A 13,840-nucleotide genomic window follows, 5' to 3' on the forward strand; every position below is an offset into this window, starting at 1 on the left:
TCCTGGCTGCTGGGGGAGGGAGAGTGACTCTCCTCTGTGGACTTGGTGGGTGGCATGCTGCCATGTCCCAGTGGATGTCCCCACACCCATGTGGGTATGGGCAGCACTAACTGGACTTAAGGTTCTATTGATAACAATATTTAAAAAAGGATATGATGTTGAAAGGGAAATTGGGTAGAGGACAATGGGGGGCATTTCAGGGAGGTAGTGGTGAGTGGATATGATCAAATGCATTAAATAAATACATAAAGTTAGCAGAGAACATAGTTTAATTTTTGCAAAGAGAAACCATGATAGCTGTGTGTGTGAACCGGAAGTAAAACGGCCTTCTCAGGAAGTAAAGCCTGATTGCACATCACGTCTCATCTCTGACTGGATTAAAGTGGTTTATGCTTGCTACCTGCTTTCTAGAAGCAAAGAGAAATCTTTAGGAGGTAATAGTCACACACCAAGAATCAGGGTAACTCTCAAGTTTTTCACATAAAATGTCTAGGGTTCAGCAAAAAATAACTAGGTGTGCTAGGAGAACAAGATTTGATAGAAACAGTTAGAAGAAAGGACAGAGCAAACAGTGCGACAGAACGACAAGCCTGATCAATAGGAACTTTGAACTAATAGGAACTAATATCAATAGATTCTTAAGATGTATGTCAGAACGACTCTGATCAACATGCTAAAGGAAGTTGGAGGCCCTGTAGAAAAATTTAGAAGTCTATTAGAGTATATTAACAAGTAAATAATGACAAAACATAGATCTGAAAAATATTGTCTGTTTTGAAGAAGGAAAGGAAACTTTGGCTAAGCGAGGGATTGATAAAGAAATCCTGGTGCAGTCTTTTTAAATGTGAAGAGCTGTAATATTTTAATAAAAATAAGAGTTCAGTGCCATTAATATTTGATACAGAAGCTCCAGAATGTCGAGTTTATGGTGTCGCAGGAAGATGAGATTGTAAGTTATAGGTTACGGATATTATAGATTACAGTAAGATTACATTATGAGGTTAATATAACTTATTCTCTATATTGAAAGACTTTAACAGTACATCATCACTTTATTGTAAAGTAAAGTCCGCTGTTACTATTAGTTGATCAATCAGTTAACTGCTTACCCTGGGAGATGGCACGTGGGCTTTGGCCTCTTTCTGAATAATAAATTCAGAAAAAATGTCAAAAACAAAGATATTACCATCTTCTCCGGCAGTCACCAAGTACTGGTCATCAAAACTAGGAAAGATACTTTTAACAGATCCATAATTATTGTCATGCACGTTGAAATGCCAGTAGTCCTGCAAACTGATCAGGAAGGGGTCGTTCTCACTTAGGAAATATGTTCGAATTGCTCCATTTTTCATTCCGCAGAACATCATAGTATAGTTACTACTATGAGACAAAAAGAGTAAAATATTATTCTCCTAACCTGTAAAATAATGTTTAATTTTTTTCCCTTTTCATGTAGCGGGTGAAGGAAACCCAGAATGAGTGAAATTCTGTGTGAGTATGTATTTTGACATGAGTATGGCCTTTTGAAGACTACAAGGCCAATTGACCCATGGGAAGTTGGCAAAGTTCTTATCCACACTGGCCAGGCTCGAGATGAGTATTACAAGGGACTCATCAATGTATATGAAAGCTAGACCTGTGCCTTCCTCACCGAGGTATTCATAGCCTGACACTGATGGCCAATGAGCCCTATCCACCTAGTAAACATGCTTATGTTCCAAGGTAGCATTAGAGAACCCCACTTGATCCCCTCTTCACTGTATGAGTATCTGTGTATCTGTCCTTTCTGTACTCCCTCAATATTCCCCCGTCAGTGTTCTCAGACCCAAGCTGGGATGGGCATGGCATATTCATTATTTAGCTGTTTTTGAGGGTCAGAGAACAACTAGAAGGATTGATTTTCCTTTGTCTGAGTGTGAGTCTGAGGCACTGAACTCTGGTCGTCAAGCTTGGCCACAGGTATCTTTACCCACTGAGCCATCTCTCAGCCAAATAATGTTTAATCGTAAATGACGATGATGTTAAGAACGAAGTTGCATATTACCAAAACACAGATGCCCAAGTCTTACAGGCCATACTCCGGAGTGTAACTTATACTGCAAGTTAAGGACTTGTAAAGAGGTCAGTAAGCTAAAAAACGAGAGTGTAAGAAGTCCTAATCCAGTCTGGCTGGTACCCTTGTAAAAGAAGACGATTAAGCCATAGAGAGACACTAGGGAGAGTTTGCACATAGGAACAGCCAAGAGAAGGCTCAACAACAATAAGGGATTCTGGAGAAAGCCACGGAAAGACTGCATGAGAAACTGCGTTTGTCATCGCCACAAACTTGGAACTGTGCTCTTCAGAGCATAAGAATGTAAGTTCCTGCTGTTTAAGCCACACTTCAGGAGGTGTTTTTGTCACAGCAGTAGCTCTAGTAAACTAATACAACAGAGAGAGAGGCAGGGAGAGCTGCTCTGACAGTCTGAGGTAGCCTCCAGGCCTCAGAGAAAGGACTGGCATCTGTGTTCGGTTCTCACTTAGTAAATGGATGTCAGTTCAGTTTAGCATTTCTTTAGAGTCACTGTAAGCCTAGTCCTTGGTTAGCTTACCATGAAATCACATCTTTGTATGCAAATGAAGACAGATTTATGTGGTAAACAGAAACTGCCACACCACACCACCTGCCTGACACAAAACCTGCAGGGTTTAAATAAAAATTCAAGACGAGTCCTAGCTTCAATTTTATTTGCTCATTTGATTAGTTGAAGGCATTTCCTTTCACTTGACTAGATCTTTAAAAAGTAACAATTCCAGTTATGACTGTTACTGTTGTCAGCTTGCTAGGGTCTAGTATCTCTGTGGAGACAGCGTTAGGAAATGCCTGTACTGGATTATCTCAATTACTTTAATGGATAAGGAAGCACCCAGTGTAATTGTGGGCAGGACCATTCTCAGAGCAGGGGATTCTGGTGTGTATAAAAGACAAAAGCAGACTGACACTCGTTTGTACTCAAAGCTCTCCCCTTTCTCATTTCAGATGTGGTGTCATCCTGTTGCCTTGACTGACTGCACCTTCGATGTGAGCTAAAATAAACCCTTCTGTTCTTCAGGTGTTTTTGTCAGGAAGATTTGTTTTGCAAGGGGGAAAGAGGCAAGGCGTCTGGGATGCGCAGAAACACAGACAATGGTAAGATCCTTGGTAAAGTTTTCTTCACCTGAAAGTGATTGTTCTGATGGGGTTGTCATCTGTATTCTCAAGAATTCGGAAATCAAATGGTTCATTTTCCAGTTTTTGAAAATCATCTTTAACGAGATGTGGCGGAAACTGACAGTGATATAGAAAACCAGAATCATAGTTGCCCTGGAAGACAAAAAGCACAAAAGGTGATTTGTGAACTCAGTACCCAGTACAAGTCTCATTCTTTGAGGGTCTTTTTGGGGGGCAGTGGGTTTGGATGGTTAACAGTAAATATTATTTATATAAAGCATCTCCATTACCCATTAATATGCAATTATGTAATTAGAACGATGATTAGCTTCTACTTCAGAAATCAGCACAAGAGAAATTTTGCCTCTGAGAATCAAATTAATGGTAATTTATGATTTGAAGTGATATTCTGCATAAACAGTATCTTAAAACAATAGGCTTTGTTGGTCATTGTTTTCACAATTACTTTTCAGTTTGGGGTAACTTTAAACACTATTAATTTTCCAGGAAAGGGCTGGAGAGATGGCTCAGCGGTTAAGAGCCCCGACTGCTCTTCCAGAGGTCCTGAGTTCAATTCCCAGCAACCACATGGTGGCTTACAACCATCTGTAAAGAGATCCGATGCCCTCTTCTGGTGTGTCTGAAAACAGCTACAGTGTACTTATATATAATAAATGAATAAATCTTTAAAAAATTTTTTTCTAGGAAAGACAATTTAGGGGGGAAGTATGTCACTACACAGTGAGGAGTAAATAAATTATTAATAATAATTAATAGTGGTATAAATTATTAATAATTTATACCAGCTACATTGTTCTAACTTGTTTTCTTTCTCTGTATGGATGGGACCATAAATAAAGGAAGTGGACTAAATGTCTGGGCACCTACACGTAAATAACATAGAGAAAGTAAGAAAATGGTCGGCCTGGAATTAGAAAATTAGGGTTTTGCTCTGAGCAATGGCAGACTGGATTGTTTGGGTTAAAGTTGCCCACTGGGGATAATCAGGAAAAACAATAACACAACTCGTGTTGGAAAGCTTTGGGAGTCACCCAAGCAGGGAGAGCTGGGAGCAGCGAGTGAAAATTAGGAGTAAGCCTGGCGCGGGGCAGGCGAGCAGACAAAGTAGGGATGGGTATAGAGACAAGAAGCTGAGCAAGTCCCCTGGCAGCATCTGGGACTTACTGCATCCCGAAGAGGAGGAAGAGGACATTGTACACAGACTTTCCCTGGACTCAACTGAAACCCTAGAGTCCCACTGCGAAGGAGGTGAGAGGGACCCAGTGGGGAGGAAACTGCTTACTTCACTTCACGTTGTCGGACTGCTCTCTAGGTATTGTGAATGCCCAGAGGCTTGTGTTACTTTGTACTTGGTCAGAGAAGCTCTTTTTACAGTGGGCAGTGAGTAGTTAATGTGCTCAAATAGTTCTGTGTGTTCAGCTGTGGAAGAGGGGGCAGAGCGAGTGTGACAGGTGGCAGACAGGAAGGAGAGAGGGGAAATTGCTGACTCGTGGAGGAGGCATGGCTGTGGGCATTTCAGGGAGGTAGCACTGAGTGGGTATCATCAAAATGCATTCTGTAGATACATAAAGTTAGCAGAGAACATAGTTTAATTTTTCAAAGAGAAATCATGTTATATTCTAGCTGTGTGTGTGAACCGGAAGTAAAACGGCCTTCTCAGGAAGTAAAGCCTGATTGCACATCACGTCTCATCTCTGACTGGATTAAAGTGGTTTATGCTTGCTACCTGCTTTCTAGAAGCAAAGAGAAATCTTTAGGAGGCAATAGTAACACACCCAGAGTCAGGGTAACTCTCACACAAAATGTCTAGGGCTCAACAAAAAATAACTAGGTGTGCTAGGAAAACAAGATTTGATAGAAACAGAAGAAAGGACAGAGCAAACAGTGCGACAGAACGACAAGCCTTATCAATAGGAACGTTCTTAAGGTGTATGTCAGAACGACTCTAATCAACATGCTAAAGGAAGTTGGAGGCCCTGTAGAAAAATTTATAAGTATATTAACAAGTAAATAATAGAAAAGTGGAAATACCAGACTTGAAGATAGATATTAAACTCGTAGGGTCTGCAGAGATGGCTTAGCCATTAAGTTGTGAGCTTGTTACTTTTCCAAAGGACTCAAGTTTGGTTCATAGCACACAGGTTGGTTGGTTGGTTCAAAACAATGCAATAATTCCAGATCTGATCTCTGCTTCTGGCCTCCTCAGGATCTTACACATGGGTATATACTCTTGCACACACCCACACATATATGTATCAATTACATACATAAGAACAAAGTACTTAGAAAAGAAATTAAAAAATGTAATAGAACAATTTAACAGAAACTAAACACAAATGAGAACCAAAACCTAATAACAACCACTCCTTAAATTTAGCCCTAGCCCTAGCCCCAGCCCCAGCCCCAGCCCCAGCCCCAGCCCAGCCCCAGCCCCAGCCCCAGCCCCAGCCCCAGCCCCAGCCCTAGCCCCAGCCCTAGCCCTAGCCCTAGCCCTAGCCAACATAGGAAAAGACTTGAGTAGATTGTTTTTCAGTGAAGCAATACAAATGTCGAAGGACCACAGGAAAAGACATTCTGCACCACCAGTGACTGAGGAAATGCAGTTCCAGAGCTATAGTGGGACGCCATGTTCACAAATCTTGGGATGACTACAGTCAAAAATAAAAATTAGCCAGTCTATGTAAGAATGTGGAGAAATTATAACCCTTTTGTGCTCTTGTTGTTCGCGTGAAATGGTGTGCCTGCTGTGGAAAACTGGATAGTTCTGGAAGAAATAAATAGAGTAGCATTATCACATGGTCCAGTAATTCTCCAGAAGCAGAATCTCAAAGAGATATTTGAAACCCCATGTGTGAGAAGCAGTATTCCCATCAGTCAAAGGGTAGGCATGATCTACATGTTTGCCGGTACTTGAATGGATAAGCAAAAATGTAGTTAAGTACTTACAATCCAGTAATATCAAGCTTTGAAAAGGAAAGATATTCTGACATACTCCGCGGAATGGATGAACCTGGAGAATATTATGATGTTCTGGCTGCAAAGGCCATGACATGAGAAAGAAGCAAAAGTCATAGAGACAGGGAGTAGACTGACGGCTGTCAGAGGTTGGAGGAAAAGAAGAATGGGGAACTGCTGGGTGATGGGAATTAAGTATCTGTGTTACAAAAACTCTCACTACTAATCAAGAGGCTATCTCCAAATGACACCCACTCACAAAGGAAAAACTAGGTTCCCCAATGGAGTCCCACTTGGTACACAAACCACACTTAGGGGCAGTCCCCATGCCCAGCAGTAGATGGACAACACAAGCGAACCCAAGGATGTTATAAATACTTCATTTCCTGTTGTATTGTCTAGGCATGTTTTAGCTTTCCTGGTATTTTCCTTGTACATTGTGTTTCTAATTTGGTATTTTTATAGGTTGGGTGTGTGTGTGTGTGTGTGTGTGTGTGTGTGTGTGTGTGTGTGTTTGTGCGCGCGCGTGCACTTACTTCTTGTGCTTTTTCTTTGTTTTTTGCTGTTTTAAGTTATCGTTTAATTTGACTGTTTCTTTTCTTAAGAGAGGAAGAGAAAGAAGGTACAGAGTTGAAAGAGTCAGGAGGTAGAGAGGGTCTGGGAGGAGATGAGGGAGAGGAAACCTGTGATAAGAATATATTGAATTAAAATTTTTATTTTCAACAAAAGATTTTCTATGTTACAGGTAAAAAGAGGTTATAGAGGTGGGCAGCGGTAATTATTGTGTGACATTGCAAATAGATTTATGACCACTTAACTCTACAATTGAAATGGTTAAGACAGTATATATTTTGTCACATTTTTAAAATTAGAGTTCCAGCAGTGGTTTTACATAGACACAGACAGACAGACAGACAGACAGACAGACAGACAGACAGACAGACAGACAGACAAACTGACTGATATGGAACTGATTGAGTGAAAGATGATTTTGAAAAACGTAACATTAAAGCCTTGTTGGGGGGGGCAACAAGAGTGTGACGGTTTGCATATGCTTGCCCCAAGGAGTGGCACTATTAAAAGGTGTGGCCTTGTTGGAGGAAGTGCGTCACTGTGGGGTGGACTTGGAGACCCTCCTCCTGGCTGCCTGGGGATGCTCAGTCTGTTCCTGGCTTCCTTTGGGTAAGGATGTAAACTCAGCTCCTCCTGCACCATGTCTGCCTGGATGCTGCGATACTGCCATGCTCCCACCTTGATGATAATGGACTGAACCTCTGAGCCTGTAAGCCAGCCCCAATTAAATGTCCTTTACAGAACTTACATTGGTCATGGTGTCTGTTCAGAGCAGTAAGACCCTAACTAAGACAGAGAGTTTAAGCCAGAGGAAGGGAGGGAAGGAGGAAGGGAGGGAGGGAGGGAAGGAGGGAGGGAGGGAGGGAGGGAGAGAGAGAGAGAGAGAGAGAGAGAGAGAGAGAGAGAATTTATCATCAGCAAACCTATTCTTAAAAAATGTTAAAACTACTTTTTCAAAAAAGAGATGTAGACATGAATAATAACAAGAGGAAAGAAACAAAAAGTATTGGCAATTGAAAACAATAATGAATTATTTTCTGGGAACAGAAACATATAAATATAAGACACAAGCTGGCAAGATGGCTCAATGGATGGAAGCACTTGCTATGCAAGACTGATGATCCTTGACTGAAGACCAATCCCTAGAACGCACAAAAAGACAGTTGTGATAGCTCATATCTGCAATCCCGGCACTTGTACAGGGAGGAAGACACAAGAAAGTCAACTGAGGCCACCTAACCTGGAGTACAAGGGAATGGTAAAAACAAGAGATGCTGCCTGAACAAAGTAGAAGGGCAGAACTGACTCCCAAACTCTCTCCTCTCATCCCCTTCAGCACTGTGGTACATGTAGAGCCACACTCATTCACATATCAAAAGTACAGTGAAAGACAGGTGATAGACAGACAGACAGTGTGATTGGTTTGTACATGCTTGGCCCAGGGAGTGGCACTATTAGGAGGTGTGGCCTTGTTGGAGTGGGTGTGTCACTATGGGCATGGTCTTAAGATCCTCTCCCTAGTAGACTAGCTGCTTGGAAGTCAGTCTTCAGATGAAGGTGTTGAACTCTCAACTCCTCCTGCACCACACCTGCCTGGATGCAGCCATGTTCCCACCTGATGATAATGAACTGAACCTCTGAACGTGTAAGCCAGCCCCAATTAAATGTTATCCTTAGAAGAGTTGCCTTGGTCATGGTGTCTGTTCACAGCAGTAAAACCCTAACTAAGACAAGAGAGATGGATGGATGAATGGATGGATGGATGGATGGATGGATGGATGGATGGATGGATAGATAGATGCATATATACACACATGTACATACATACATGCATATACTAATAAATAAAAATACATGACAGAGTAAAGTTATCTCTGTTATATCTTATGTTAAAGCTTTCTAAGATTTTTCCCTCTGTAATTAGTATAATAATAGATTTATATAAAACTATAAGTCAAATGTATATTGTGATCCTTAGGGATAGCAAAAGAAGGTATAAATAATAACCATATAGAGGAGGGAAATCTGCCCAAGCTTCCACTGGATAAGGAAAGAAAAAAAGGAATATAGAGTTGACATAACAAATAGAAATAATTAGTAAGGTGGGAGGTGTAAGCGAAAATAGGGCAGTAATTATATTAAATGTAAGTGGACATCATATTGTTTTTATGAAAGAGAAAGATTATCCTACAGGATCTAAATAAATCCTACCCATGTGCTGGTTGTTTATGAAGACACGTTTGCTAAAGGTATCAAAAGATCAAGAAAAGTGGAAGAATCCTTGGTAACTCTTGGGAGTTTGGCCTTGTAAGTGAATGGACAATTCACCTCATTATTGTGATGGAAATGGATCATGTTTACTGGCTTTAAATGGACTTTAAAAGTCCTATTTTGGGATCTGTGGGTGCAGCTCAGTGAGAGAGCATCTGCTTAGAATGTATGAAGTTCTGGGTCCAATTCTCAGCACTAGAAATAAGTTTTGGTGGGCATGTTCATTTTGAAGTGCTAAATACAGTTGGCAAAGAGGATACCCAGGGTTGATGTTGAAGAGAGAAGTCAGGAAGAGATAAATCCTTGACATGTGTGGGTAGATACATAATATTTAAAGTTGTTAGATAAAATTAGCTTAGTTAAGAAAGTGGGGAGGGGGCTGGAGAGATGGCTCAGTGGTTAAGAACACTGATTGTTCTTCCCAAGGTCCTGAGTTCAATTTCCAGCAACCACATGGTGGCTCACAACCATCTGTAATGGGATCCAATGCCCTCTTCTGGTGTGTGATAGTTATAGTGTAATCATATACATGAAATAAATAAATCTTTTAAAAAAAAAGAAAGAAAGGAAGGAAGTGGGGAGGGGCTAGGTCATACTCTGGAGTTTTCTGAATTACAATGTCTATTTTACAATATTAATTTTTTAAATAAAAGATATCAAAGGGAGCTGGAAAAGTGAGAGAGAGAGAGAGAGAGAGAGAGAGAGAGAGAGAGAGAGTATGTGTATTGGTGATAAGAGTGTATGCCTAGCATGCATGAGACCCTAGGAGCCAGGAGGAGGGGACAAAGGTCAACAGGCCAAAGGCACAGCGAAGCAACCACTAAGGCTGGCAGTGTAATAATCACAGTTGAAAATAAAACCTCAACTGGAGATGGGGTGTGTGTGTGTGTGTGTGTGTGTGTGTGTGTGTGTGTGTACATTCAGAAGTGAAAACTGTAACATCTATGTTGCTTTGCATTATATTGAGAAAATTTTGGAGAAGATTCTATGGTACCTAAGTGGAAGACATGTGACACATTGTGACACTTCCTCTTTCTCTGTAAGGTCTATTTGCTCTTCTTCCTTATTTGCTAAGTCTGGATTCTGATTGAGGTAGAATGAGGCAAACACATAGATTCCTAGTCTCCCATATGCCACACGGCCTGGATGTTGGCAGATTCTAACTGCACAGTCCTGCCACGAAACCTGTTGCTTTCAAACTTAAAACGACAACAGACAAACAAATGAACAAACAAAAAAACTGTCTCAGGTGAAGAGGACTCGTTTGACCTTTGACCCTCTCTACTCTTGATCTGTCCCCGCTTTGGTCTTCCTGAACAGGTGAGTGTGGCCTTGAAGGACAACGGATACAAAAGTCAGACGTATTTAAAATAGATGTTAAGATGGTGTATTAAAAAAAATGAATGTATTAAAACTTACGGCTATGTCACTGGTGTAAAACTAAGTTCTCAGTGTATGTATGTGAATGAACGCGGTGAAAAAAAAATAGCGACCACAACCTGACCTGGGTACGGGATCCTTACTCACCAAGGACACCCAGAACTTCCCTGGCACTGAGTAAAAGCCGCAGAGGATAGGAGAGGGTGTGGGTGGGGTGAAGATCTCAGGCAGCGGCTCCTCCTCCTCTTCCTCTTCCTCTTCCTCACTGGCCTCCTCCTCCTCCTCCTGTATTTCCTGTTCTCCAAGGGCTTCCTTCTCTTCCATCAGCTTCCTCTTCCTTTCTTCCCTTTCCTTCTCCCTCAACTCCTTTTGTTTTTCTCTCCTTTGTACTTCCATATATCTCTTTTTTTTTTAAAGAAAAAGATAATAAGTAAGCATTTTTAAAACGGGTTATTTTGTGTGAGAGCATGACAAAGATTGCGGAAGGAAGACGGGTTCTAGAAACTCCACCGTTCCCTATAGTTACATAATTTACCCTTTGGGAATACATTTTTATCATTAAAATTCAAATCTTGGTGACGAGCATCATTTCCGTTTAATCTCCTTGATACCCACCCATTTCATTGAAATTATTTGACCATTGACCACCCTTTCCTGCAAGAGAAGGGAAGTATTGATTTACCCCTCAGAGCCTACCACCGGCAACCTTGGAACCACACGGTCTAAAATAGCCAATGGTGTAGCTTGTTTCTGGCTCCCATGACCCTGTGACGTAGGCACTCGATATCACCAGCTGTCCAATGTAGAGTCCCCCAACACTGGTAGCCCCTTCCGTTCACCCCTGAGAACTACCCTCCCGGCTTCTATGATCTCTTCACGCCCTCCTCTTTTCACAGAAGATCAGTGACTCAAACTGATGTGTCTTGGCCCGCTTCTAAAGAGACCTTCACTGTGCTCCTGTCGCTTCTACAAACTGTATGCAGCCGTTTCAACCAGCCATTCTTTTGTCGTGAAACGTGAGAACTGTGTAAATGGTGGTGGCCCTAGGGCTGGTCTCCAGCATCATTAACACTCTCTTCCTCTCATTCTCTCAGACATCTTCCCATCTTTTGAGTATAAGGTGTCACCTCCAGGACCCCATTTTTTAATCCCCCTCATCCCTCCATCAGCAGCACCACTCCCCTTCACTCCCTGAGGTTTCTTTCTTTGTACTTGGATTTTAGTTATCTATCCACTACTGCCTCCGGCTGCGGTTAGCCACCTCCTTAGCAGAGTATAAGCTCCTGCAGGCCAGGGTCTATTCTATATGTATTCTCCAAGAATCTCTTATAGGATATTGCATCTCCAAATGGAAGAAAGGAAAGGAGATAAGATCTCATACCAAAATCTTAGATTTGACACTCGAGAAATGGAAGCATCTGACTAACATGTCCGGGATAGCAAACGTGACAAGGTTCTGATCATCTACATCCTTAATGGTTGGGCATAGACATTCGAGAATATAGCCGTTCCCACAGATGATCAATAAAGTGCTTTCAGGCTAAAAAAGAAAAAAGAAAAGAAAGATGATGCATGTCACTTACGTGTAGGCAAATTTTTACAAGTTCAAGGCCAGAGAGAATTATTGCAATCATTTTAAAAGGCAGATACCCGGGGTTGGGGATTTAGCTCAGTGGTAGAGCGCTTGCCTAGCAAGCGCAAGGCCCTGGGTTCGGTCCCCAGCTCCGAAAAAAAGAAAAGGAAAAAAAAAAAAGGCAGATACCCCACAGGCCTAGTCACATAGGATTATCGTGTCATTAGTATTAGTTATTCTCATGTAATTACTCATCGATAACCTGATGACTAAAGTTAGATTTTCATTTGTTTCCGTTAAAGATGCCATGACTTATCTCCATAGCCAAACGCATGGTTGTGAAACCCATTAGCCCAAAGGGTAAAATGGTCTAGCTAAAAACGCTGAGGAAGGTATCTGTGGCATCTGCTCGGCTCGGTCACTGGTGACAATTCATCCTGTCTTCCTAAGTTTACGTTTAAATGTGGTGCTCCAAGGACTCTCTCTTCTTTCCTCTTCTCTTCTCTCCATAAGAGTGCTTCAGGAAGCTTCGACTTCCACTCACATACAGCAGACCCCAGACTGCTTTGTCAGCACAGAATTCTCTTTTGCACCAAAAAGCACATCTGGGAAATCACCGTCTTGGTGTAATTTGATATTTATCTACCATGTACTCAGCATTTTGTGACATGCTGGAGATGGAGTTGTAAGAAGAACTATCCTCACTCCCATTATAGACTTTTCCTCCAAAGGGAGAGCTCGTCAGTTACCAAGTCACACAGGTAAATACAAATTTTCAAGTGCAAAAATCTTGCCAAGAGACTGCAAGAACCGCCAGGTTGTGCATCATTTCCCGAGAAAGTGGTATCTAGCTTGAAGGGGGAAGGACAAATACAATGTAAAGTGAGCTGGGGAGTAGACGCTGTGCTGTAAAGAGGAGACACCAGCACAAGTGTCCTGGGGCACATTTAAGCTTATAGGAAAACTGTGGGCTTTGAGCCATCGAGCAGGAGGAGAGAGAGACGGGGCAGGGCACTGAGGGATTTAGCACCCAATGACCAGGGAGAGCACTGGCCAGGTGCCGAGAACCGGGAGCAGAAAAGCACTCATATGAAAGAGAGAAGATATTTCAAAAAGGAAGGAAAGTTCGGGGGAAGGGGGGTGTCAAACGATGCTACGATATCAAGGAAGGTAAGAGTCACATATCAGGTGGCTATCAGTGATGCCTTTAGAAGAGCTGCTCGGTGGAATCGGGGAGCCAGAAGGCAGGCAGAAGCTGAGGAAGGATGGCGCCGTGTATAAGGCAATGGCATCACGGGCGCACTCAGTCCTGAGAGCCACTGAGTTGGGGCGGGGGGCAGTAACTGCACAACGCAAAGTGTTCACTTCCTGTAAGGGGGAGAGACTACCGTGGGAAATTACCCAGGGAGCAGCAGGTAAGGCTAACTTATATGCCACAGAGGAGAGAGTCACGATATCAAATATCGCAGGTGAGAACGAGGGAGTCTAATCCAAAGGACCGGAGGCAGAATGGGCACTAAGTAGGAACAAGGACAGCTCCTCTATTGTAAAAGGAAGAGGAGGGAGACAGTGGTGGTGGGAAAATGCGAAGGGCCCTCGCCTCTCCGGGAACCGATGCTGAAGGCATGATAGGGAGGCATGAAGCTTTGAGGTTTCAAGGTGGCCATCTTGTGTGAGGGAAGACATTGAAAAGAGGCATGGGGGCGGGGGAGGGCATCTGTGGAACTCATTTAAATCACTCTATGTGGGGGAGCTAGTAATCTTCCTTGGCGTGATTGTCTCCTGCAGTGACAAATTAGGCAAATTAGTCGGGGCAACTCTGGACTTTTGCCAAAAAGCAATGAAGAAAATGTAGCCCAAAGAGGGGGAAACCCCTG

General features: G+C 42.4%; 1 protein-coding gene and 1 long non-coding RNA gene across 6 annotated transcripts in view; one reads left to right on the plus strand and one right to left on the minus strand.

Annotated features, from left to right (window-relative positions):
- The window catches only part of Cfap44 (cilia and flagella associated protein 44), an 86,228-nt gene that overhangs the window by 44,366 nt on the left and 28,022 nt on the right, over positions 1-13,840 (minus strand). For 3 of the 4 annotated variants that reach the window (XR_015632837.1, XR_015632838.1, NM_001134590.2), the window contains exons 16-19: positions 11,772-11,930; positions 10,538-10,792; positions 3,198-3,343; positions 1,110-1,380 (exon numbers count right to left, since the gene is read on the minus strand). Coding sequence is in view for 2 of the 4 variants with exons in the window: in NM_001134590.2 (NP_001128062.2) it covers positions 1,110-1,380; positions 3,198-3,343; positions 10,538-10,792; positions 11,772-11,930 (831 nt within the window). In the remaining 2 variants the exon portion in view is untranslated. The remainder of the gene's footprint in view (positions 1-1,109; positions 1,381-3,197; positions 3,344-10,537; positions 10,793-11,771; positions 11,931-13,840) is intronic. The other variant, XM_087576688.1, reaches the window with a different exon arrangement.
- Positions 2,656-4,060, plus strand: LOC120095657 (uncharacterized). Of its 2 annotated transcripts, XR_015633446.1 has the most exons (4): positions 2,656-2,951; positions 3,093-3,169; positions 3,272-3,366; positions 3,698-4,060. It is a non-coding gene; the product is annotated as an uncharacterized LOC120095657 (long non-coding RNA). The 2 variants fall into 2 exon arrangements; XR_015633447.1 differs by lacking the exon at positions 3,272-3,366 and having other exon boundaries at positions 3,698-3,952.

Source organism: Rattus norvegicus, chromosome 11, assembly GCF_021556685.1.
Source record: "Rattus norvegicus strain SHRSP/BbbUtx chromosome 11, alternate assembly SHRSP_T2T, whole genome shotgun sequence".
In the NCBI taxonomy this organism is placed as follows: domain Eukaryota; kingdom Metazoa; phylum Chordata; class Mammalia; order Rodentia; family Muridae; genus Rattus; species Rattus norvegicus.